Consider the following 25727-nt stretch of genomic DNA (forward strand, 5'->3'; position numbering starts at 1 on the left):
ACATGTTCCCACTGTTATTACGGACATCCCCCAAACACACACACACACTTTCTAAAGCAAGGGATCTTGATGAACCCGTAAAAAGTGAAAAGTACTGAAACAGCAAGTTAGAAAAAAGAAATCCAATTCTTTGGTGACTGCTGAAAAGAAGGAGATGAGGGAATATGATAAAGGAGAGCAAAAGAGAGTCCTTTGACTTTTGATTTATCTCCAGAAATTGTTCTTTAAGTGTGTCAAGAGACTTGTGTGTTTGTGTAATAGATTCCTCTCCTGTTTCTAGGCTAGCTGCTGACCCTTTGCAATCCTGTCAGAGCACAGTCTATTGCATCCTGTAATAACAGATGGCTTCTCCAAGCATTCCCTCTGTGCTTTAGCGGCACAATCTCCATCAGGCCAACTTTATCCGAGCATGCTTAACTGGTTTACTTACAATTATGGCAGGTTGCTCCCATGTAACCCACTTCGCTACAATCACAGAAAAAGGTAGTCCAGGACTGAGAGCATTTTCCTCCATGTTCACAGTAGTTGGGCAAGCATCTAATTGGAGAGGTTAAAAAAAAATTAATTCAATGCATTTCAGCAGAGATAGTACAGGCACGGATTGTTTTCCCCCACTTCCCAACCTTCTGGGGTCTGCGTCTCTTCACACAATGGCTGAAAGAAAATATTCTTCCTCTGCTCTGTGATTCGCTTGAAACAACAACATTCTGAACAAATACCTTATACCATACAGAATACATTCAAAGGGAAGTGCTTACTGATAACAACAAACCCAGCTTGTTTTCTGTCCCTAAGGAACCAAAATGCCACTTTCATTCTGATCTCAGATAAGAGGAACAAATACCAGGTGAAAAAGCTATAGAAGAGCTTGTTTCAAAAGAAAAGCTTTTCTTTTTCTCATTCCCCACCCCACCCCCCTTTCCTTCTATGGGCTAATGTAGCTTCCAGCTATAAAAATTAAGCTGCACTTCAGCAGCGGAAGCACAAACAATACATATGCCTCAAAGTAAAAGGGAATATGGGTTTATGAATTGTATGTTCTCTGCTCATCTCTTCATTTCAGTTGGGGATCCTCCGAAGCATTATTGCCAAGCAATTATTAAATGAAGAAAGAGGTATAAGAGTACCCAGCAAGGGAATTGAACAGAAGTCAAAGCTGTAGGAGGCAAATGCAATTTGACACACGGGAAGGTAAATTCTGATCTCCGTTACACCAACGTACATCCAGAGTCACTCCGTTGTCTCCGACGGGGTTACACCATCATCGCTCAAAGCGGAGTGTGCCCCAGTGTGTATCTTTCCTGCTGTATATTGGATAATCTCCTTCATGTTGTATGTTTGGTTTCTGAGTCAGTCACCTATTTATACACAGTGAATCACTTAGAAGAGGCTGGGAAGGAAAAACAATCGGGCCACTCCACACACCCGACAACAGCATGATTTGTTCCCCTGATTGTAACTGCTCAGCCTGTGCATCTTTCCCTGGGCCATATCCAGAGCGGGTATCAATCAGCAATGAAGTCAATGGAGCGACACTGTTTTACACTAGCCATCGCTCTGAGCAGGAGGGCACGTTCAGCTCCTCTGTGAGGACGACAGATGCATGCACCAAAAATACACCAGTGTTTTCCTGTGGCTGGTGGCATCATTTATTACATATCCCACCATGTTATTTAACTGAGGACTACAACTTCAAGATCTTTTCACAGATTGCTTCCTCTAGGGCTCTGGAAAACAAGCCACTGTTTATATTCAAATCCAGACAGGGGTATCATTAAGCATAAGAGTACCAGATGCAAATAATATGCATGCAGCAGTTAGAGCTCGACTTCCGATTTTTCATCAGCCCTACAGGAGTACAAGGCACATCTAGCCCCTGAATCGCATGCTGATCCAAACACTGAGGGCCTGAAAAGCATCTTATAGGGAACAGGGGGGAAAACTGCATCCCAGCTCCCATACAAGGTTTCTGCAAAACCACCACCTGGTTGCAGGGCCAGCCCACAACATTTTGGCACCAGAGGCGGAGAGCTCAAATGACGCCCCCATGCTCGGGTCAAAACTTTGAAAGGTCTCAATTCTGCCTTCTTCCTGTTCTACTCTTCTCTTGGTGCTGCTCTGCTACCTACATATGCAACAGCAGCAGACACAATTTTCAACACTCTGGGTCCTAGTGGCACCTCCGTAGAGTCTGGCACCGGAGGTGGCTGCCTCAATTTGCCCTATGGTAAGGCCAGCCCTGCCTGGTTGGAGCACCCGAGTGTCCCCTTAATGAAGAGGGAAATGCTCTACTAGAGTGACACATGAAACAGAAGAATGAACAGGCAAGACTTTTTGCAGAGGGGCCGAAAGTCTCACTAGGTCCCGGGGCAAGGCTGGGGGGAGCCAACTCTGTGTTCCTGGAAGGGGCAGGGCCTCATGCGGAGGAGGCGGGGCCACAGCAGCCAGCCCTCAGCCTTCCCACGCAAGCCTCACAACCACCCAGAGTGCAGCGCTCCAGCCGCAATTAAAAGTGTCCCGGCTCAGGTCACTGCTGCGGCTGAGGAAGTGACAGCAGTGATGGGCGGGAGCCCCTGGGTCTTTTGAATTTCTGGGCCTTTGGGCAACTGTCCCTTTTACTCCCCTTCCCCATTAGTGGTCTTGACATTTGGTCTTCGCAACATCCCTGGCAACAAGTTCGACAGGTTGACTGTGCAGAGGGCAAAGGCATATTTCCTTCTGATGCCTATTAATTCCATCAGTGACTTCAGCTTCTTGGAGAATGAAAAGGGGGTAAATAACACTTCCATATTTGAATAGAAATGGACGCCGCTTTTTGCCGACGCGGCACGTTGCCGGCCAAAAGTGGCAGTCTAGACGGGGATCGGTTGACAAGGAAAGCCTTTTCTGACCGATCCTGGAAACCTCGTTGCACGAGGCATAAAGGATCGGTCGGAAAAGGCTTTTCTTGTCGACTGATCCCCATCCAGACTGCCGCTTATTTCCAGCAAAGTGCCACGGCAGCAAAAAGCGGCAGCCATTTCTATTCAAATGAAGCATGGGATATTTAAATCCCGACTCATTTGCAATAGCGATGTGCCTAATCTACATCCCTCTGTTGGCAGAGGGGTGTAGTTTAGACACACCCCAAATGTCATAAATCCAGCCTCTTGATGTCCTGTCCCCTTCATAGATGTACCCTATGCAATGGCTGGTAAAGGCCAGAAATGCTACTCTGCATTTGTATAGATCCATTTATCAACAAGATCCCAGGGCACTGTCCCAACATCATTTAACTCCCAGCACCTACATGAGGCAGGTGTTTCTATTCCTGGTCATAGACTGGCAAGCTGGGGCATGGAGAGAAGAAGTGACACTCTTGTGGTCACGTCAAGTCACCAGGAATGGAACACAAGATTCTCCAGCGTTTACCCCGCTTCTCAAACTATTGGAGTACACAGAATTTCTGCACACTCCTTATAGCAGCAAAGAGAAGGGTGATGTAATGTGTGGGACACTTCATAACCCTGGGCCAAATACATGTGCTGATACAGGGATAGAATTTGCTCTGCTCTTTTCATATCCTGTAGAGGCAAAGGACAGCCCATCCTGCAAGCTAGAGCAGCCATTCGGCTACCTTAAGTTTCACTCCCACTTCAGAGGCTCACATTGGGCTTACAAGAATGCTGATTTTCTGGGGCTCATGGCCATCTTAGACATTCTTCCCCCTCCATTGATAAACACCTTTCCTCCTGAGCCCGTGAACCAGAATGCCGGTAAAAGGCCGGTATGTCTCAGCTATGCCACCTGTAAGACAGGGATAGTAATTCCTACCTCACAGGAACATTAGAAAGAATAAACACTGACTGCTTGTTCAGCACTTAAAAGATGTGAAGTGCTAAGCACAATACTGTGTTATCATCACTTTCAGAATATATCATTAACTGATTAACGTGGTTTCTGCCTATTTCAGTTACCTCTTATTAATTAACCCCATGCAATAAAGTTAATTACTAGTAATTTGAGGTTTCCCCAAGGTCCATGACTGATGCTTAGCCATATACATTCTAGCAGAACAGCTTCCCTTTAAATGCTTTAGAAGACAAATGGAAATGAAAACTGACCTTCAACTTTCTAAACACACAGTTTTGCTTCCCCCAATAATGCTCAAAATGCAAGTCTAATTGTCTGCACAGGCTTTAATGCTGTTAATAAATTCAAAATTAGACTGTTTGCATTCTCTAGTCTATTTGCTTTCATTAGTGCCAACTGCATCAATCTTGTTTTGGGTCGGATAACTAACTCTTCTAAAAGCTTCTGAAACCAATTTCTGTACAACTCCACTCTAACGATTACCATAACCCCATTCTAGTCCAGCAGTTGTACATTCATTACAAGTTTAATTTACCCTAATTGCCATCAAAGCCAACATTAGGAAATATCCATGATGAAAATTAATCAACGGATGGATACATTAACTGGATGTCTAATTCGCCAATTGTCTCAGATTCCTGGGTGCAATTACACAATCTTTTTGTATTACAAGAGCGCCTTTTTATCATTAATTGAATTGCAGCCGTGTCCAGAGATTCCAGCGAAGATCACAACCCCATTATGCTGGACATTGTACATAAGAAGCCTCCGGCGGCAGCCGAGTTAGTCTGTAGAGGATAAACTTGAGCAACAACAAAAGGTGTGGTAGCACTTTATTGACTAACAAAACATGTAGATGGTATCATGAGCTTTTGTGGACACAGCTTATTTCACCTTCCTTCCCTGAAAGAGTTGGAAAATCAAACACAAATTATCCCATTTTATGGATGACAAGTTGAGGGACAAGGAAACTAACTTTCTCCAAGATTTCTCAGGGAGTCTGTGGCGAAGACAAGACTCCGAATCTGATCTCCCAGTTCCCAAACTGCACCATAACAACAGGACCATGGGGTCACATGGCAATTGATTTTAACAATTATGTGCCAATCAGGCACAATTTCCTTCTTTGGCAGAAGCCTCTGAATGTAAAAACAAACTGGAATGTACAGTCATCTGAGGCATAGCCTAACCAAGAGCAACAGCAATCACTGGACAAAACAGCCTGCTCTAAAATACATGCGTGGGGCTCCGTCTGACTTCAAAGGGAGACCTTCACACACATGGAAGGGCAGAATTTTGGTCCCTTTGATAGGAATGATCAAATAGTAATGAAGATAATGTGACAATGGAAAGACTGAAGAAGAGCCATGCATTTGATGTTGTGTGTGGCAGGAAATGCATCTGGTCTTTTCCCTGAGCTTTTCCTGGGCTCTGGGTGATTATCCCAGCAGCATGAGGCATATCACATACACCAGTTACTGGTTTTTGCCCCAATTGTTTAGGAAATAGAGATTAAAGAGCAGTCCAGTACTAAGGTTCCACAGATTCTCTTTACTTTGGGGCCCTTAAGTAAGTGCAGAAATTCGTCCCAGAATTGCAATAAACCATCCTTTAAAAAAAATCATGTTGAGAGGAATATGAATCAATGTATTTTTAAAATTACATCTATGCTCGTGTTCTCTCTGTACATATAAGCTCATAGAAATGTAGTGCTCCAAGGGACCTCAAGAAGTCATCAGCTCCATCTCCCTACACTAATGGAATGTCTAGACTGCATCCCTATGTCGGCAGAGGGATGCAGATTAGGCAGGTCGACATTGCAAATGAGGCAGGGATTTAAATATCCTGCACCTAATTTGCATAAAAATGACCGCAGCATTTTGCCGACTCACCACTTTAGACTGCTGATTTTTGCCAACAGAGGGGGATCTGTCAAGAAAGAAAGCCTTTTTCCGACAGATCCCTTATGCCTCTTGCAGGGAGGTTTACAGGATCTGTCGAAAAAGGCTTTCTTTCTCGACAGATCCCCCTCTAGACTGCCGCTTTTTGCAGACAAACTGCTGAGTTGGCAAAAAGCGGTGGCCATTTTATGCAAACTAGGCACAGGATATTTAAATCCCGGCCTCACTTGCAATGTCAAACTGCCTAATCTGCCTCCCTCTGCTGACAGAGGGATGCAGTCTAGACATACCCTTAGGCAACGTACATAGAATCATAGAATATTAGAACTAGGAGGGACCTTGAGAGGTCATCAAGTCCAGTCCCCTGCCCTCATGGCAGGACCAAGCATTGTCTAGATCATCTCTGACAGATGCCTGTCCAACCTGCTCTTAAATATTTCCAGTGATGGAGATTCCACAACTTTCCTAGGCAATTTATTGCAGTGTTTACCCACCCTGATAGTTAAGAAGTTTTTCTTAATGTCCAACCTAAACCTCCCTTGCTGCAATTTAAGCCCATTTCTTCTTGTCCTATCAACATGTGTTGGTCTAATCTCTTCTTAGAGCTTCCAGCGATGGGAATTCCTCAACCTTCCTAGATACATTATACCTATGCTCGCTCATGTTAAAAATACAGTGTTCTGTGTGTGTACACGCATGTGCCTACACAGAACAATTTGTTGTTAAATTATTATATATTCTGGGTCACAAGCCAAGCCGAGCCAATGGATATAAACCGAGAATCATCCTATTAGTTCTTTCCATCCAATGATCTTAGACTACTTTCTAAACATTCGTGACTCAAACACCCTGTAGACGTAAGTCAGTGAGACAATTCAATCGAAGGGAAGAAAGGCACTGGCTCAAGGCCCAAGAAAGTTTATGGCTGAGCCAGGAAGTGAACATCGGTCACAACCGACTGAAAGGTTTCACTGTATTGTGAAATGGAGGGAAAGGAGCTTGTTGGATAATGAGCTCAAAAGTCCAGAGATGGAGACCTTTCTGGCGAAGATTCTGGGGATAAGACCAAGCCCTAGAAAAATTGTTCCATTTTGATTATTGAGAGAATGTTACTGTCCTTGGAGTACAGCAAGATTGCCCTTTTCAAAGGTCTTGTTGCACACAAGAAGTTGCAGGATACGTAAGTCATACACTTCAGAACAATCAAGGACTTGTAAAATACTGTGTCAAGTGTATTGAATTTTTGGTTTTTTTCCTTGAAAAATATTTTTTTTCAAACACTAACATTTTGAATGTTCAGATTTGTTGTTTCTCCTCTTTTCCCTCTTTCTGGTGAACCGGGGCGCACACCAAAAGATTCATATGGTTTCTCAGGTCTTTTCATGGTAGCTGAGGCAGGAGGGTGGAATTTTTGTGGGGGAAGGAACAGATCCCATTTTCTAGGAGGCATGTTTGGTTTTTGTTTTGTTAAAATTTACATTGTTAATAATGCTAAATGCTCCAAGAGTTTAGGAATGAAATATATATAAATATATAAAAGAGAGATATAATGATTGCCTTGTTAGAATTCATCATTTCACAAGGCAAACTCAGGGAATCCATCTGCCAGAACTTAGGATATAAACAGAAAGAACAGGGCATTACAACTACATCTCTATAGAGCCAATGGATGCACCATGAATGTGCTTGTTATGTGAATGTTAGATGTCCAAGGAATTCCAGTAAAGGGAACACCACTCTGCACCTTTATGTATTCATGATAGAGGTCTATAAAATTATGAATGGTGTAAAAAAAGTGAAGAGAGACATGTTCCTTACATAGAACAAGAACTAGGGATCACCTGAGGGAATTAAGTAGCAGAAGGTTTACAACAAACATAAGGAAGTACTTCTTCACATAATGCAGAGTTAATCTGTGGAACTCCTTGCCAGGGAATGTTGTGAAGAGCAAAACTGAAACTAGGTCCAAAAATGAATGAGATAAGTCCCTTGAGGATAGAGGTCCATCAATGGCTATTAGCCAAGGTGGTCAGGGATTCTGTCCCATACTCTGTGTGGTCCCTAAGCAGCCAACTACCGGAAGCTGAGGTTGGCCAATAGGGGATGGATCACTAACTCTCCTGTTCTGTTCATTCCTTCTGAAGCACCTGGCCTTGGACACAGTTAGAAGACAGGATATTAGGCTAGATGGACCTTTGATTTATACTCTTAAAACATTCTTTTTTAGACTAAAAATATCTCATAGCCAGTTTTTTTTCTGATAAATTAAAAAACCAAAATGGAGTTCAAATGCCACAGTGTTGAATGTGGCATAAAAGCCCGAACAAAACTGTCCTGCAACCTGACTTCCATCTGCTGTGAGAAACAGGCTATTTCTATTGGGCAGTGAAATATACATTGACTTTATTCATTGTTCTCCCAGTCTGTGAAGCCTGCATGAAGTAAAGATGGGCAAAATATTTATCATGTGTTCCTTCCCGTTCCAGGTATCCGCACTAGACAGCAGGACAAATTGATTTTAATCAAAGAAATTTTAATCAGCAAGCAGGAAATCGTGATTTAAATAATTGATTTTAATCTTGTTTGGCACCTGTACTTTTTTAGTTATTTTCCTTCAGAAAGATTGATTCTCATTGGTTGATATAATTTGATATTTCTTTTTGCTAATCAGGAGGATAAACTATATTTATAGACCTTTATTTAAGCAATTATATAGCTTAACATAAATGTATTCAGATTCTATTTACTTTTTAAAGTTAGGGAATGATGAATGATGCATTTCTAATTTAGTAGTTGGTGATTTACTTTTTACTTGAGATTTATGTTAACGGATGGATGGAAATTGAAGTTCAATTAAAAAGGCACAAAAGCAGCATTTTAAAATTCTGTCTGTCTGTTAAATTAGATTTTAACAAACTACCTAAAGTGTGCTGGATTAAAAAAAAAAAGTAAGTTTATTGAAAGATGTCTTGCAATCAAAATTATCTGCTTAATTAAATAAATGAAGTATTATATTAGTTGAATTGAACGGATTGTTTCTGGTCCCCATGTCCTTCAGGTTTCTAGAACTAGTTGATTTCATCCTGCCATACCCTGTTTTTAGGCATTACTTGGAATAAGGAAAAATAAGCTTTCCTGCTTTTTCAACTCCCAATTGATTTCTTCACTTTGACTGGCCCTGTCATTGAACTGAGCCAGCTGAAAAAGCTACAATAAAGCAACTGCTCTCTCTGTACCTGCAGAAGAGGCTACTGTTGTCAAAAATTAGTTTAGAACCTGGCTCCCAGGTTCTCAGCCAGTGAATTCCATTGGTTCAGTGACTTGACTTCCTTTAAAATGCTGGCAGCAAACATGCAGTACTGTTTGAATATATTTTTAATTCATTTCAATCAATGATAGGAAGGTTAGGCTGGAACATAGGTTGGCATTATTTAAAATAGATTTTTGAAAGTGTATTTTTATCTCCTCTTCTAGACACTGTCCTAGGGGCACGTACAGGACAGTGGAAAAAGCCATAAGAAATCAAAATAATGCCTTTCCTCTGCCAGCTCCCAGTGAGCAGTGCAGCGGGGGCGCTAAGGCCGGTTTCCTGCCGTTTCTAACACTGCTCACCACACTGCACCACAGTAGTGGCCAGCAGCCTGTGCGGGTCATAGGCCCAGGTGCACAAGTAGCTCTACATGCTGCTTTCCCCCACAGGCACAGGTCCCTAGAGCCACACCCAGGGTGGAGGCAGTCCAGAGAGCCCCATCCAGCCCTGCCTGGGAGCTGGACCAGCTGCCAGCCACTTCTGGAGCATAGCAGGGTCTGCAATGCCAGGACAGGAGGAAGCCTGCAATAGCCTCCTGCTGATCACCCCACAGTAAGGGCATTAGAATCATAGAACTGGAAGAGACCTCAGGAGGTCATCGAGTCCAGCCCCCAGCTCAAAGCAGGACCAATCCCAATTCAATCATCCCAGCCAGGGCTTTGTCAAGCTGGGATTTAAAAACCTCTAGGGATGGAGATTCCACCCCCTCCCTAGAGAACCCATCCCAGTGCTTCACCCCCTTCCTACAAAAATAGTTTTTCCTAATATCCAATCTAGACCTCCCCCACTGTAACTTGAGACCATTGCTCCTCATTCTGCCATCAGTCACTACTTGTGAACAGCCTCTCTCCATCCTCTTTGGAACCTCCCTTCAGGAAGTTGAAGGCTGCTATCAAATCCCCCCTCACTCTTCTCTTCTGCAGACCAAACAAACCAAATCCCTCAGTCTCTCCTCACAGGTCATGTGCTCCAGCCCCCTAATCATTTTGGTCATCTCCCCCTAGACTCTCTCCAACGCGTTCACATCCTTTCTATAGTGCGGAGCCCCAAACTGGACAATACTCCAGGTGTGGCCTCACCAGAGCCAAATAAAGGAGAATAATCACTTCTCTAGATCTGCTGGCCATGCTCCTCTTTATGCAACCTAATATGTCATTCGCCTTCTTGGCTACAAGGGCGCACTGTTGACTCATCTCCAGCTTCTCATCCACTGTAATCCCCAGGTTCTTTTCTGCAGAACTGCTACTTAGCCGGTCGGTCCCCAGCCTGTAACAATACTTGGGATTCTTCTGTGTCAAGTGCAGGACTCCACACTTGTCCTTGTTGAACCTCATCAGATTCCTTTTGGCCCAATCCTCTAATCCATCTAGGTCACTCTGGACCCTATCCCTGCCCTCCAGTGCATCGGTCTCTCCCCCTAACTTAGTGTCATCTGCAAACTTCCTGAGGGTGCAATCCATCCCCTAATCCAGAACTGGGGCATGTCTCTGTTTGAAAATCACTGATCTAGACTATACAACCTAATCACAGAGCAGCTTCTAGGGGCAGATGGAGACCCGCTGATCCTTGAGGGCGTTCAGTTCCGCGGTTCTCGTTCAACTCATCATAGCGATAAGGTGGGCGACAATGATCATGTGCAGTTTTTGTACTGATGAGAAGTATGTGGGAGGTGGGATAAATGTTCCTGGCCATGCCTTCTGGCTGGCCAGGAGTGCACCCAACTGTAGAAGAGTATGTCTAATGAAAGCCCAATTAATTGCCAAACAAGCAGAGAAAAATAAGAAAAACATAAAAGCTTTTTTTTTTCCCCCCAGAAAGAAATTACCCAGTGCATGAAATGGAAGTTAGCAATTGAGGCCTCCGGGGAAAAGATATTAAACATTGAGAATGGGAACACCATCAAGAATTAGAATAGATGTGAAATAGGATTCCTTCTCAGATACCATCCACAACACACTGCAGGTTATTTATTTGGGGGCAAATGCAATATCAAATATTTGCTTCTTCACTGCCAGCCAGGAATTTTAATTCAGTATAAAAGCAAATAAAGCTGAAACACATTGAGCCTAATTAGCTAAAATATTCTCTTGTTTTTGTGGCCAGCTTAAAAGAATAAATCATATGACGTTTGGAATTTGCTGCAGGCCATAAATTAAATTTTCAAGAAAAGAGCTGGCAAGCACATGGATGGGGCTGTGTTTTAGGTGGATTTATTCCACCCCTTTTACCTGTAATAGCATCTAATTTCCCCAAGGTCCTATTTCTACAGTTTGAAACATGCAAGCAATACATGTTCAATACCATAAGGTAGGGGGAGGAAAGGGGAAGAGTCAACAGAAACGGTTTTCTTTTAAAGACAGCAAAATGTGGTTAGCCGATGTAGGGAAAAAATGATGAGAAAAAAGCTGAATTTGAAAGGTCAGCGCCATTCAGCAAGAAAAATATCACATTAAAGCAGACTCCGTTAGAACATGCTTTAGAGGCTTTTCATAGAGAGGGAGAATAAACACCATGTGAAAGGAGTAGGGAACATAAGTACACAATTTATTTGCACTTATTAATACTGCATAACTTCTGAGTAGCAGAGGAAAGCAGACCCATGAATCAGCTCTATACAGTCATCTCTAATGAGTTAAGATGTTAACTCCAGTCCCTTCATGCTGAGTGCTATTTATGCCACCCATCCTTCTCCTCTCTCCGTGTTTATTAGGAGACACAGATTATGCAGCTGACTCTTGAGTGAATGACAATGTTTAGTGTGAGCCTCCGTCTGACTGCCAGACGGGGTAGGATGCTGAAGCACTAATACAACACTGATGGGCTTGTCGGGAATGCCAGGATCAACCGAGCAGATACCAGAGCGAGCAGAACTGAACGTGCTTTCCTGTTCACAAGGCTAAAGGGAATGGATCTCCTGGGATGTCCTGCAAGAAGCTCCATCAAGCAGTGTCCGAGAGCACAGAACGTCAGCGAGAGCAGAGAGCAGATTAAAACGGTCTAGGAACTGTGGCTGAAGGAAAAGGATGCGTAATCCAATCATTCATTTCAGTGTCAGTCGAAACAAAACCCCAACCCAGTAAGCCCTTAATGTACATTTAGAAACCCAAGAGCATCAGAGTTATGAAACACAAGAATGGCCGCACTGGATCAGACCAAAGGCTCGGAGTCCTGTCCTCCAACAGTGGCAACATCAGGTGCTCCAGAGGGAATGAACAGAACAGGCAATCATCAAGTGACCCCACCCATCACCCATTCCCAGCTTCTGAGAAACAAAGGCTAGGGACACCATTCCTATCCATCCTGGCAAATAGCCATTGATAGACCTGTCTTCCATGGATTTAGCCAGCTCTTTTTTTTAAACCCTACTAAAGTCCTGGCCTTCATGACCTCCTGTGCCAAGGAGTTCCACAGGTTGACTCCACATTGTGTGAAGAAATTTTTCCTTTGTTTGTTTTAAAGCTGCTACCTATCAATTTAATTCGGTAACCATTAGGTCGCAATCAGTCAAAACCAGCATTTCCCCTCCCCCTACTCCAACCCAGCCACATCTGACCTAATCACCAAAGAGAAGGGGTTACAAATCCCCATCCACTGTACCCCACCCACTTTACCAGCCCTAGTCCTCTGCTAATGCTTAGTACATAGACAGTCTCTGGAAAGTCCCAGCTGCAAGCTACTTCCCACCAGGACCATGGCAGGGAGGGAATGCTTCCCAAGGAGGGGCCCTGATGGTAGGGTTGCCAGATGGTTGAAACAAAAATACTGACACCCCCCCCAAGAAAAAAAAAAACTCGGAAAAAATTCTGTTGAAGGGGAGAGAAAAGGGGGGGGGACCAAAGTTGTTGAGCAAAAAAAACCAAAATATTCCAAGACTCCAAGGATTTATTAAGCCAAAAAAATTTAAAATAAAACAGCATGTCCCCTTTAAGAGTGAGTGCAGGGATAGGAACAGGAGAGAAGTTGAGCACTGAGACTCGCTTCCCCTAGGTCTTTTGGCTGGCAGACTTGGGGAACCAGGTAAGCATAGGGTCTGGGGTTGGGAGGCTGGGGATGCTGGGGGTCAGGGGAGGGCTTGTGGGGGGAGGCCGGGTGTTGAGTGTTTGTAGGGTTGCCAGGTGCCCGGCGTTTTCACCTCTTGGCCGAGTGTCAGATTCATCTGAGCTACAGGCAGCCCTGCGGGGCTCATTTCTCTAGTCTGAGCATCCTGCCTGCTGCATGGAGGCTTCCCAAGACCAAAGGGAACATCTGTGCCATCTGGCGAGAGGCTGGAATCGGCAGCATTTCCAGACCAGTTCCTACCAGCCAAGATTGGTGGATTTTATAGCACAGTTCTCAAGCCTGCATGCCAGCTCTTCAGCAGCAACATCTTGTACACGTCCAGGATCCTGCATCTCGTATGGGCATCTGGTGCCAGCCACTGCAGCCAGCCAGTTCTGCTTTAGGCTTACGGAGAGAACGTCTAGTCCCACTAGCTGACAATGCCAGCCAATCACCAAGCCGGAAATCCCAAAGCTAATCAGCTACACAGCCGAGTCTGCCGCTTCTGCATATTTATTTTTCTCGTCATTTTATACGTTTTAATAAGCAGTTGCCAGAATTTGCCTCAGCCTCCCTATCCCCATGGAGAGTATTTGCATACATGCACACCTGCACGCCTTCTCTTGCCGGCCTTCCGTGAAGGAAAAGAGGCCGCGTATACACAATAATTAGCACTTACACAGAACCTCTTCTACAATGATCATCTCCATGCATTTTATGGTATGCAGAGCAATTACCATCCGCATTGTGGAGATGGGGAAATGGAAGCCCCGAGGTTACAAAACAAGCTGTATCTCTACTGAACATAAATGGGGCAATTTCCGATTTATATTGGTCTGAGAGGAGGCTCTGACCAACGTTGTGTACTGACAAAATGCTAGAAACATAGAGAGGGAAGGGGCCTTGAGCTTTCCTGCCGGTACGGAGGCAGGACCAAGCATACCTTCCACAGTACAGTCTCAATGACGGGACGAAGGGTCTTTACACACATCAGTGAGTGGCGTCGCCCAATACTCCTACCATGTAGGCATCACAGGCATTTTTCAGACCAGGCGTGTGATGTGTCCAAGACTACAGTGTGTCAGTGACCACCGTGAAGTCCGTTGCTATGACCACTCCACTCAACACTACCTCTGACTGGCTTCCACCCAGACACCCTCCTAAGGCAAAGCCATTGTACAGGACTCAAGTTAATAGGCAGGTAATCATGAGAAGGTGCTCTGGTTGGCTGGCCCAGGCTCAGCAGCGTCTGAGAGCTACTCCTTTCAAATGTGCCTTCCTGCAGGGAGTCAGGTACAGCACAATTCTCAGAGGGCTTCCTGAACGATTTTAAACACAAGCCTGGCCTCTTCTCCTGTAACATTACTCACACTGGGTGTGTCTAGATTACATGCCTCCGTTGACGGAGGCATGTAGATTAGACAGATCGGCAGAGGGAAATGAAGCTGCGATTAAAATAATCGCAGCTTCATTTAAATTTAAATGGCTGCCCCGATCTGCCGATCAGCTGTTTGTCGGCAGATCGGAGCAGTCTGGACGCGCCGTGCCGACAAAGAAGCCTTTCTTGATCGGCACAGGTATGCCTCGTGAAACCAGGTTTACCCGTGCCAATCAAGAAAGGCTTCTTTGTCGACGCGGCGCGTCCAGACTGCCCCGATCTGCCGACAAACAGCTGATCGGCAGAGCGGGGCAGCCATTTAAATTTAAATGAAGCCGCGATTATTTTAATCACGGCTTCATTTCCCTCTGCCGATCTGTCTAATCTACATGCCTCCGTTGCGGGAGACATGTAGTTTAGACATACCCACTGATTCTTCAGATCCCCTAGCCACAAGAAGAAGCCACAGATCCTCCTGAAGGAGAAACCTAAACCATAGCCAGCTCTGTCCCACGGGTGCTTTTGTACATTCAGTCAACTAAGGACTCACAAGAGCCTTTTCTTTGTACTTCATGCTTATAAGTCTGTATGAGGGCCTACTACACCTTGCCGGCTGGCCACTGCTTGGCAGGCCGTGAGTTCTGGCCACTGCTTACCCTGCAAAACTTGCTTGTTTGCCCATCACTTTGCTTTTTCCCCTGCCCCCTTCCGTTTTATCCACCAGCTACATTTGGTCATAAACTAATATTATAAAGTCTCTTGATGACAACTAGCACTATGGGGCCCTATGTATGCATCAGTGGGCTCCTCTTAATACTACAAAAGAGTTAATAGAGGGATGTAAGACCGGTCATACTGGGTCAGACCAAAGGTCCATCTAGCCTAGTATCCCATCTTCCTACAGTGGCCAATGCCAGATGCCCCAGAGAGAGGGAACACAACAGAGGATCATCAAGTGATCTCTCTCCTGTCATCCCTCCCCTGAGAAACAGAGACAAACACCATTCCTACCTATCCTAGCTAATAGCCATTGGTGGACCTAATCTCCATGAACTTATCCAGCTCTTTTTTGAACCCTGGTAAAGTCATAGTCTTCACAACATCCTCTGGCAATAATATAACACCACCACTATTAGTTATTATTACTAGATAGATCCCAGTGCTAAGGATGATTGGCATAGATCAGTGTTTCTTAAAGTGTGTTCTGCGGCACACCGCAGTTGGAGGTGTTCCACAGAGAGAAGAAAATTCAGAAGGGCCACCCTTAAAGGGACAAGCCTCCTTTTTTTTTTTCCTCAACAACTTTTCCCTCAGGGCTTCCTCCCCCTCCCTCCCCCAACAAAAAAAATCCTTGATGTTCCCCATTAAGAAAAAATACTGATTGATGTTCCTCGGTCTTAAAAAGTTTAAGAAACACTGGCATAGATCAAGGAATTGACAAAGGGATGAGGAAATTGTAGGTCACTAAACAAAGTGGTCTAGCTCAATAGTGACTGAAACAAATCTTTTAAGGTATTAATTAGAAGTGTCGTGAACACTCTCAGCCAAGAAGTGCAGGGGGCAATGGGACAGAAAGATGGAAATTGCCTCTCAAAGCTAGCTCTAGTCCCCCAACATTGTGGCTGAGGCTCATTGGTTTGTAAAGATGCACACACAAGGGGAAGGTGTCTGCTGCCTCTGCTAGTGTTCCACCTGAAGACACCAGGGCTGTCTGTCTACAGCTTTCCATCAGTGTGAAAAACAATGAGAGGGGAGGACAGTCTGTCAGACTGACTGTTGCCTGGGGGGCCAGCATACTTGACTTCCTGCCACACACGCGGCTGCTGTAATTTTTCATCCTGCTGAGTGAGCAGCTTCTGTTATTGAATCGCTGACCCCTTCCAGGCCCTTTTCTGGAGACCACCAGCCGGGGTCAAGAATTCTTCATAAGCTTTTCAAAACATCAAGGAGCCAGCTGTGAGAGAGAGGAGATTGCTAAAACAGTCTCTCAGGCCTGAGATAGGGAGAACCTACAAAGGAAAATCTTCAGCATTTACCTCATGGAGCTCCTGATGCAACTTCCCTTTGTGAGAAACAGGCCTGCTAGGCTGGAGTGTATAACTCAGAGCAGGGGTGGGGAACATCAGGCCCAGGGCCTGGATGCAGCCCCCCGTTTTCCTGGATCCGGCCCCTGAGGCTCAGGTCCTCCTCCCAGCATTGAAGAATTCATGCTAGCACTCTCTCTCCCTTTTCCCCCACCTCCTCACCATAGGGCTGGAGCACACAAAGTCGACAAGATTATGCCCACTAGGGCTGTGTCTAGACTGGCCAGTTTTTCTGGAAAATCAGCCGCTTTTCCGGAAAAACTTGCCAGCTGTCTACACTGGCCACTTGAATTTCCGCAAAAGCACTGACGTTCTACTGTAAGAAATCAGTGCTTTTTGCGGAAATACTATACTGCTCCCATTCGGGCAAAAGTCCCTTTTGGGCCAGTGTAGACAGCTCAGATTTGTTTTCCACAAAAAAGCGAAAATGGCGATCGGGGCTTTTTTGTGGAAAAGTGCATCTAGATTGGCATGGACGCTTTTCCGCAAAATGTGCTTTTGCGGAAAAGTGTCCGTGTCCATCTAAACGCGCTTTTCCGAAAATGCTTTTAACGGAAAACTTTTCCGTTAAAAGCATTTCCGGAAAATCATGCCAGTCTAGACGTAGCCTAGGTGTGTGAGGGGAATGTGGTGGTGTCTTTCTCCTTCTCAGTCGGAGGCTGTATCAATGAGGGCTTGCTTCTCACTTGTGTGTGGCCCCCGATTGATTTTTCTGGGGGTCAGCAGCCCAGACCGAAAAAGGGGTCCCTGCCCTGACCTAGAGCCTCTGCGAAGCCTGATGATGATCTGTGAAGAATCTGAGTCCATCCCAGCAGAACCGAAGAAATAAAAGCCCCTCCTCTCTGCTGAACCCGACCCCACTCCCCAGGCCAGAGCACGGCCATCCTCCCTGAGGGAATGAGAAGTCGCTGTATTTCAAGCAGCATTATCTACTGAGCCTGTTTTTACCTCAGATCTTTTGGGTTTCAAATATCCTGCCACAGCACCGAGTGCTCCATGACACCTCCCACTTTCCCCACAGCATCAACCTGAAGCATGCCAGCTGCGTGGTTATAACCTCCTGGGGCTTCAGAGACCTGGGGCATAACATCGAGTCACCATTTCTCCCTTTCGTTGTTTGCTGTTTCCTCCACCTTGTCTCACCCCCCTTCCCTGCCTCCTTCTCCCCTCCGCACCGTGCAGCAGAGAGGAGGAGCTGGCCTTCAATGCAAATCTATTTTCTCACTCATTTTGTCACTGTAAAAGGAGACAAACATCCCCTGCTGGGCGCACATTTTCCTAACCAAGCAGAAATTCCAACAGGAGAAACAACAAAGACAGCTGTAATTGTGCAAGCCTACTCACCTTGAGAATGGAATGCAGGTGCCTCACAGGATATGGTCCTATTTCCCTTCAGGGGAGTTGTAAGAACAATTGTGTTAAAGGTGATAAGATGCGAGGTGCTATGGTAACGGCAGCAAGGTGAATACCTTAGGGTATGTCTACACTAGAAAGTTAGTTCGAACTAACGGACGTTAGTTCGAACTAACTTTCCTATGCGCTACACTAGCGCTCCGCTAGTTCGAATTTGAATCGAACTAGCGGAGCGCTTAGTTCGAACTAGGTAAACCTCATTTTACGAGGACTAACGCCTAGTTCGAACTAGCTAGTTCGAACTAAGGGCTGTGTAGCCCTTTAGTTCGAACTAGTGGGAGGCTAGCCCTCCCCAGGTTTCCCTGGTGGCCACTCTGGCCAACACCAGGGAAACTCTATGCCCCCCTCCCGGCCCCGGACCCCTTAAAGGGGCACGGGCTGGCTACGGTGCCCGTGCCAGGTGCAAGCCTGCCAGCACCCAGCTAGCAGACCCTGCACCTGGCACGGCACAGAGCCACCCACCCGATGCCCCCCAGCCCACCCCCTCTTGCCGGGACCAGGCTGGCGGCTCCCGGGAGCTTGCCCTGGACCGCAAGAGGCGGGCACCTTCCTGGGCTAGTGCGGACATCGTGGACCTCGTCCACGATCTCCGCACTAGGCACAGGAAAGTGGCCGTCTAGGGCAGGAGAGCTGCCAGCCTGGCCACCCAGGACCAGGTGTGAATGAAAATCAAGGGGGTCCACTGAGACCCCCGACACTGAGCCCTGAGCTTACAATGGCCGTCCTGGGTCAGACCAAAGGTCCATCTAGCCCAGTAGCCTGTCTGCCCACAGCGGCCAACCCTAGGGACCCTGGAGGGGATGGACCGAAGACAGTGACCAAGCCATTTGTCTCGTGCCATCCCTCTCCAGCCTTCCACAAACTTTGGGCAGGGACACCACTCCTACCCTCTGGCTAATAGGACTCCATGGACCCAACCTCCATGACTTGATCTCACTTCCCTTTAAACTCTGTTCTAGTTCTAGCCTTCACAGCCTCCTGCAGCAAGGAGTTCCACAGGTTAACTATTTGCTTTGGGAAGAAGAACAACTTTCTCTTACTAGTTTCAAGCCTGCTACCCATTCCTTTCCTTTGGTGTCCTCTAGTCCTTCTTTATGGGAACTCAGGAAGAACTTTTCTGAATGCACCCTCTCCACCCAACCCCTGCTTTTACAGACCTCTATCCTGTCCCCCCTCCGTCTCCTCTTTTCTAAGCTGAACAGTCCCAGTCTCTGTAGCCTCTCTTCATCTGGGACCTGTTCCCAACCCCTGATCATGTTAGTTGCCCTCCCCTCTCCCACCTCCTTTTCCCAGTCTCCCCCAGTTTTTTTCAATAAAGACAGAGTCAATGTTGGAAGAAACGTTATCTTTATTTTGTACATCAAGAAGAAGGGGGGCTAGGGAAGGGCAAGTGGAAGGAGGTGAGGGAGGAATGGGGTACGAGCCCCCGATGGGGAGGACTGGGCTGGCTCTGCGGGCTTCTGGGGGTGGAAGCTCTCCTGCAGCCCCCCAATTACTCCCTCTCCCCAGATGGCAGCCTGCGGCAAGTGCAGCCGGGCTGATGGCCGAGTGGTGTGATGTGCCCAGTGTGGGCACTCAGGGCACTCCAAGCCAGAACTTCTTTGCAAGCGGGGCACCCCTTAGAACTGTGTGTCCGGGGTGGGGGTCGGGACCCTTTAAGCGCAGCCCTCGGCTAGCCTGAGACAGTATCTCCATGCTCTAAATCCTCCTTTTATGCCCTGCCGGCACTGCTTCCGGCCATCATTAAGCCCTGTTCAGAGTCCACTCAATGTGGACTTACTAGTTCGAACTAGCAAAACGCTAGTTCGAACTAGTTTTTAGTTCTAGATGCGTTAGTTCGAACTAGCTTAGTTCGAATTAACTAATTCGAACTAAGTTAGTTCGAACTAGCGCTGTAGTGTAGACGTACCCTTACTTAGATACACACAAACTAATGTGAACTGTGTGGTGCTTGATAGTTGTAACAAAACCATGTGTCGCACACAACAGAAACAGCTCAACACTTCGAATGCAGTCATGGGGCTAGAACCCAGAATGTTCCCTCCCAAAGCAGTTGCCCCTACCAGCTAAGCTAAAGGAGACTCTGCTTTTCTGCCCCAAGGCAGCACTTCAGACCACTCTAAGGGTATGTCTAGACTACATCCTTCTGTCACCAGAGGGATGTAAATTAGACATACCAAAATTGCTAATGAAGCGGGGATTTAAATATCCCACACTTCATTAGAATAACAATAGCTATCACTTTTTGCCCCTGCGGCAATTTGCCGGCAAAAAGTCTAAGTCTATAAGGGGATCGGTCAACAAGGAAAGACTTTTCCGACCAATCCTGTAAACCTCATTAGCAATTTCGGTATGTCTAATTTACATCCCTCTGGTGATAAAGGGATGTAGTCTAGACATACCCTAAGAGAAGTGGGGAGAGAACAGAATTCGAGCTTTTTGCCTCTCCATCCTTCTCCTGACCTCCTCCCTGCAGTCTTTGGGATTGTGGGCACCCCTGGGGACCCCACCTCTGTGCTGTCATGCGGGTTGGGATTGTGATTGTGGCAGGCATTTATAAAGCTGGAGCAAAGGCCCTTTGTTTCCATCTACCACTCAGGGCAACAGCAAAAGGGCCATTCACAGTGTAGCCATAAGTCTTTACATGCCCCTGTTCATAGAGGTTTCCCTTCTGCACACTTCGTAGTTGGGGGCAATAACAGTATGCAAGAAGACAGGGCACATAGAGGAGAGTTTTCTCATGTATGTAATGCAATGCGTACCGTCAAAATAAGTCATCTCCCTCATCTATGGGTTACTAAGATACTATAGGCTAGATGCTCAGATGGTATAAGTTAGCAAAGCTCTATTGAAATAAATGGAGCCACATCAATTTGCACCAAAGATGGAAGCTCTATAGACCAGAACTCTCTGGCCTGGAAGGAACACGTATGTTCTGGGATCAGAGTCCTGGCACACCACAGACTATGGGAGGACCTGGAACTCAGCACTATGCAGGGAGGGATGGGTGATGCATGGCCCAGCTAGGCTACGGTGGGGTGGGAGCCGGGAAGGGGCTTAGTTGGGTTGAGGGTCTAGGAGCTGGCATGGAGCTCAGTAGGGGGAGCCAGGATGCAGGGGAAGGGTGCGAAGGGCAGGAGCGGGGGGGGGCAGAAATGAATGGCTTCCCCTGACCCAGAAAAATCTCTCATCTGTGACCAGTCGGGTCCCAAGGGTGCCAGAGCAAGGAGGTCCAACCTGTAGCGTCACCTAATGCTCTTCAGAAAACAGAACCACACATGCTGATCATGAGGTATTATTCCCTGCTAACCGCTGATTCAAGTTTACCCAGTAAAATGTCTAGGAGCCGTTACTATGCTCTGTGACTCCTGTTTTTAGAATCCAGGAATAAACGAGGCCAACCTACAAGTCGGTAAGAAATAAATTGCTTTCTAAATAGAGACATCTTTCCCAAAAGATGTTTTTGCCTAGATAACGAAGACAAATGACCCATTTACATGTTAATTAAGTTACATAATTCCCACATGTTAAAATTACACAAATACGTGCATTACTGTGTGTGCAACAATAAATCTTGTCATTAAGAATAGGGAGCTCCCATTTTGGAGGGAAACTGCGGTTACAGAATGTTAATACACATCTTATGACTAGTTAGGCGGACTCAAATTGTACAATTCAGCTCTGGTTCTGGATACAAACTTCCTTGAAGTTCTGGGTGTTCAGTATTTTGGCTTAGTTTGTTACAGAGATGGGATTGTTATTTTCCCTGCCTTGAAAACATCCCTGAATCCCTCCACCTCCCACATTCCCAAATCACCATGAAGATTTGAAAGAAAACACAAAATTCATACTTTACGTGTCACTAACTGTTGCAATTTTTTTTTTAAAGAAAAACACAAAGGTACAGTAATCAAGTCCCCAGACTCTTGAGTAGTTGGGCCTACATCGCTTGTATCGGCTCTTCTACAGCAATACACTTTTACCAGCTTAATTTGTAATTTGCTAAGAGCTGAAACAAAGCAAAGTTTCAACCCAAACCAGTCTGCATGTGCTTAACAAACACACTCAGTTGATGCTGCTCTGGCTGGACAGGAGTGCAAGCCTTTTCAAGATTAACAAAATTCTGAACTCGGTCCTACTGCCTTCCATGGCCTTCCATCCAAAATGTTGCACCATAAAAAACGTGACAACACAGATTTTGGTTGTCTGACTCTTCCCTGCAAGAGCATGTGCCAGGGGTGAAGCATTACTGTCTCATTATTTGTATTTCAACTTATTCTCCCTGCTCGGGGCTCAGCCAATGGTCCTTGCATTTGGGGTCAATCATGCTGGCAAAATAATAGCATCTCCAAATCATTTTTCAGCCTTGCCCTTGTGTGTTTTCAATTCTCTGCTCTTAATTAGATCAACCTGGATTTCAAATGAGACTGCAGCAGCACTGCCATCAGCCTGTAATCTCTCAAAGCCTTTCATAACTTTTTCCACAGTTGCTTTTGTAAGGTTAGTGTCTCTCTGTCTTGTGGAGCACGTGCTATGTTCTGATCAAAATCCTCTCTAGGCTCAGAATGAATGTTCACACAATCACAAGGTAGTGATGCAAATGGAGACAAAGAGACACTCACCCTGAGAATCCCTCTACATTGGAAAGCTGAATCATCCGCATGCTTTCATCAGCCATCTACCCATGGGACTGATGGTGACTCCAGAAGAATTTCTGAACTTCCACAATGTACTTTAGGACCCACTTTTTTTTAAAGATTGTCTTTGTTTCCTCACAAGGTTTCAATAGTGTTCTGCACACCCACGGATCAAAGGGTATGTCTACACTACCACCCTAGTTTGAACTAGGGTGGTTAATGTAGGCAACCGGAGTTGCAAATGAAGCCCAGGATTTGAATTTCCCAGGCTTCATTTGCATGTTGCCGGGCGCCGTCATTTTTAAATGCCGGCTAGTTCAGACTCCATGCCCGCGGCTACACGCGGCACAGACTAGGTAGTTCGGATTAGGCTTCCTATTCCGAACTACCGTTACTCCTTCATCCTGGTGGGTTTACAATCTCCTTCCTGGTGGGTTTACACAAGTAGGTAGTGCCTCTGGAATGACGACACAGATACAAGCTCATTAAACAGCACATACATTTTATGGCGCTGCTGATGCCAAAAACACTTTGGCTGGGCAGGAAACACCTTCTTGCCCAACCAGATCTTCATCTCCGGGTTACTTCCTGAGGCAGGGGTCTTTCCGGTCTAGGAGCAACTTCCTGAGGCAGGGGTCTTTCCAGTCTAGGAGCAACAAAGAACTTTACAGACTGTCTGTGGCTATGCCAGACGTGCAGGTTCAGCCAGTACTGTAACCGTTACATTATTTTTATTGCCTAAATAAATGGTAAAGGACTTTTCTCACACTTTTCTTGGTGGTTGGCTTTTAGCATCTTGGGAACAATACCTCCTGGTTTTGCTTTCAGTTCTCACCATTTGCACTGTACTAGTGCCAGTCGTTATTAGTGAGTTATTAATGTTAGACCAATATTCATGGACTAATGTCAGCTGTGCTTCTTTCAGTTCCTCCTTTAATCTTTCCTCTGTTTCTTTATATGGAGCATCCAAGTTGGGATGCCCTCCAAGATTTCCCTCCCGGCTTATCCAGAACACCTTGTTCAGTTCTGGGAGAAAATTTCATCCAGTTCTCTAGGATCCAAAACACTCAGTCCGAGTGATGGGTTTCATCGCTCAGGTTCTTTTATCTGGTCAATAGCAAAGCTACAGTAGGTTGATCAGATTCATGTGTAGAGGGTGCAAATAGGGCATACCACATATCCAAAGTTACAGACAACCTCTTCCTTTATAGACACTGACACAATATATTTGCTGTTCTTTGAATCACACATTTTTGATTGACTCAGTTTCTGTGTGAGAATTCCTCTTGGTGTATCACGTTCTGTCCACGTGGAACCTGATTCTTACATCCCACGTTTATTTTGTCCACGGTCCTTAACACCAAGCGGCTGTTGCTTATCTTAGCTAGCACTGACATCTTGACTCCATCATTGTTTGTCAAGCCCCTCATTACAATTTAATCTTCCATGTACCTTCTCAATAGATCCACTAAGGAATGAGTTAGTAAGTTACTTTAATCAAGCAAGGCTTAGAACCCAGTGGCAGAAATGGATGGGAACATCTGGAAATGGGTGACAGGAGAGGGATCACGTGAGGATTACCTGTTGTGTTCACTCCCTCTAAGGCACCTGGCACTGGCCACTTGTGGCAGACAGGCTACTGGGCTAGATGGACCTTTGGTCTAACCCAGTATGGCCATTATCATGTTCTTCAGAAGTATAACCTGTAAGAGTACTTTTTTTTTTAAAGTTGCTGAGTGAGTGGTACACAGAAGGCAGTTGTTGTTATGACATGATCACAGATTGATCTTTGGCCTGCTTGGACACTGAAGATGAAAAGAAACTGCTGGAAAGATTAGGGCAAGCTTATTGTTGTGATTCTATCTCCGTGACAATTACTTTGGAACAGTACACCCATCAAATACATCAGTGTTCTCCTCTTCCATTTCAATAATCAAAAGCATTAAATGGTATATTTGGTCTTTAATCTGAGAAGGCCACTAATCATTTCTATCTTGGTATGATACAACCCTCCGTACAGCAGTATCTCTTTTTATGATTTCATTTCATTTGATCACTTATTTCTTACTGATGTTGTCAGTCTTATTTGGTAGATGGATAAGATTAAATTCACATACTGGCCTTGTTTAATCCTTAGGCATTTGCAACATGGCAACCATTTTGATCCACAGGATTTACAACATTCAGACTTTGGAACTACCACTTAGGGTATTGAAGGAAGATGGCCAACTTGGCTTATAAAGAACCAAATGATTAAGTCGCCTGTCCATCTTCCAGAAGTTTCTAAAATTCCAGAAAAACAAGCCCCACAACTGTTCACCACTCCAGTCAGCCCAATCTCTTCGATATTCATTGAGTTGATTTCAACCACTAGCCCCATCTCAAATCATCAATGACACCATCCAGCTCTATCATCTCTGGGCTTCAAGATCATTCCAAAGCTTTCATAGTTTTCTGAAGCGCCTGAAGGGCATAACAGGAACCTTGATGTTCTTATCTCTTCCAATTTAAGTTTCCAGAAGAAAGTTCCAATTCACAAAATAAAATTAGAACCTTAAGTATGAAAAACTTTAATATCTACTATGTTCACGTAATTACCTCAGAAATACAAACACATCCAAAACATTTGCATGGAGGAGAACACCCATGAACTACCACTGCATTGCATTTTTCCTTACATTAAAACAGTTTCCTCCTCCCACTCTACCTTCAGCCCTGGAACCAGATCCTGAATTGAGCAGAATTCAGAGTAGCATTTTGGCTCAGGTCTGTCCTTGATAGACACAGACACTTGATCATTTTTCCTCCTGTGGACTCTGTACTATGCCAGTGTGATGTGCCAGGCCTCGACTATAAGTGTGGTATGTCGTACAGCCTAACAAGAAAATTGTAAATGATCTATTTAAACAAAACAGTGAGTACATTAAGAAGATGACATGTTTTGATGAATCCAATAAATTTCTCCTTCTCTCTCCCATTCCTTTTAAACTTCAAAGCAATCAAATGTTGTTTATGCATAACATTTAATTCTTTCACAAAACCGTAGCTTGATTGAATTTGCATACTCTATTTCCTGTGAGCCAGTGTTAAGAGAACCTCTTGCAATTTAAACTA

General features: G+C 45.3%; 1 protein-coding gene across 1 annotated transcript in view; it reads right to left on the reverse strand.

Moving 5' to 3' along the window:
- CNTNAP5 (contactin associated protein family member 5) overlaps positions 1-25727 on the reverse strand; it is a 461788-nt gene that overhangs the window by 184616 nt on the left and 251445 nt on the right. The window contains exon 11 of the mRNA XM_075933060.1: positions 431-537. Within this exon, the coding sequence (XP_075789175.1) occupies positions 431-537 (107 nt within the window). The remainder of the gene's footprint in view (positions 1-430; positions 538-25727) is intronic.

The sequence above is a fragment of the Pelodiscus sinensis genome, chromosome 7 (genome assembly GCF_049634645.1).
Source record: "Pelodiscus sinensis isolate JC-2024 chromosome 7, ASM4963464v1, whole genome shotgun sequence".
Classification (NCBI taxonomy): Eukaryota; Metazoa; Chordata; order Testudines; family Trionychidae; genus Pelodiscus; species Pelodiscus sinensis.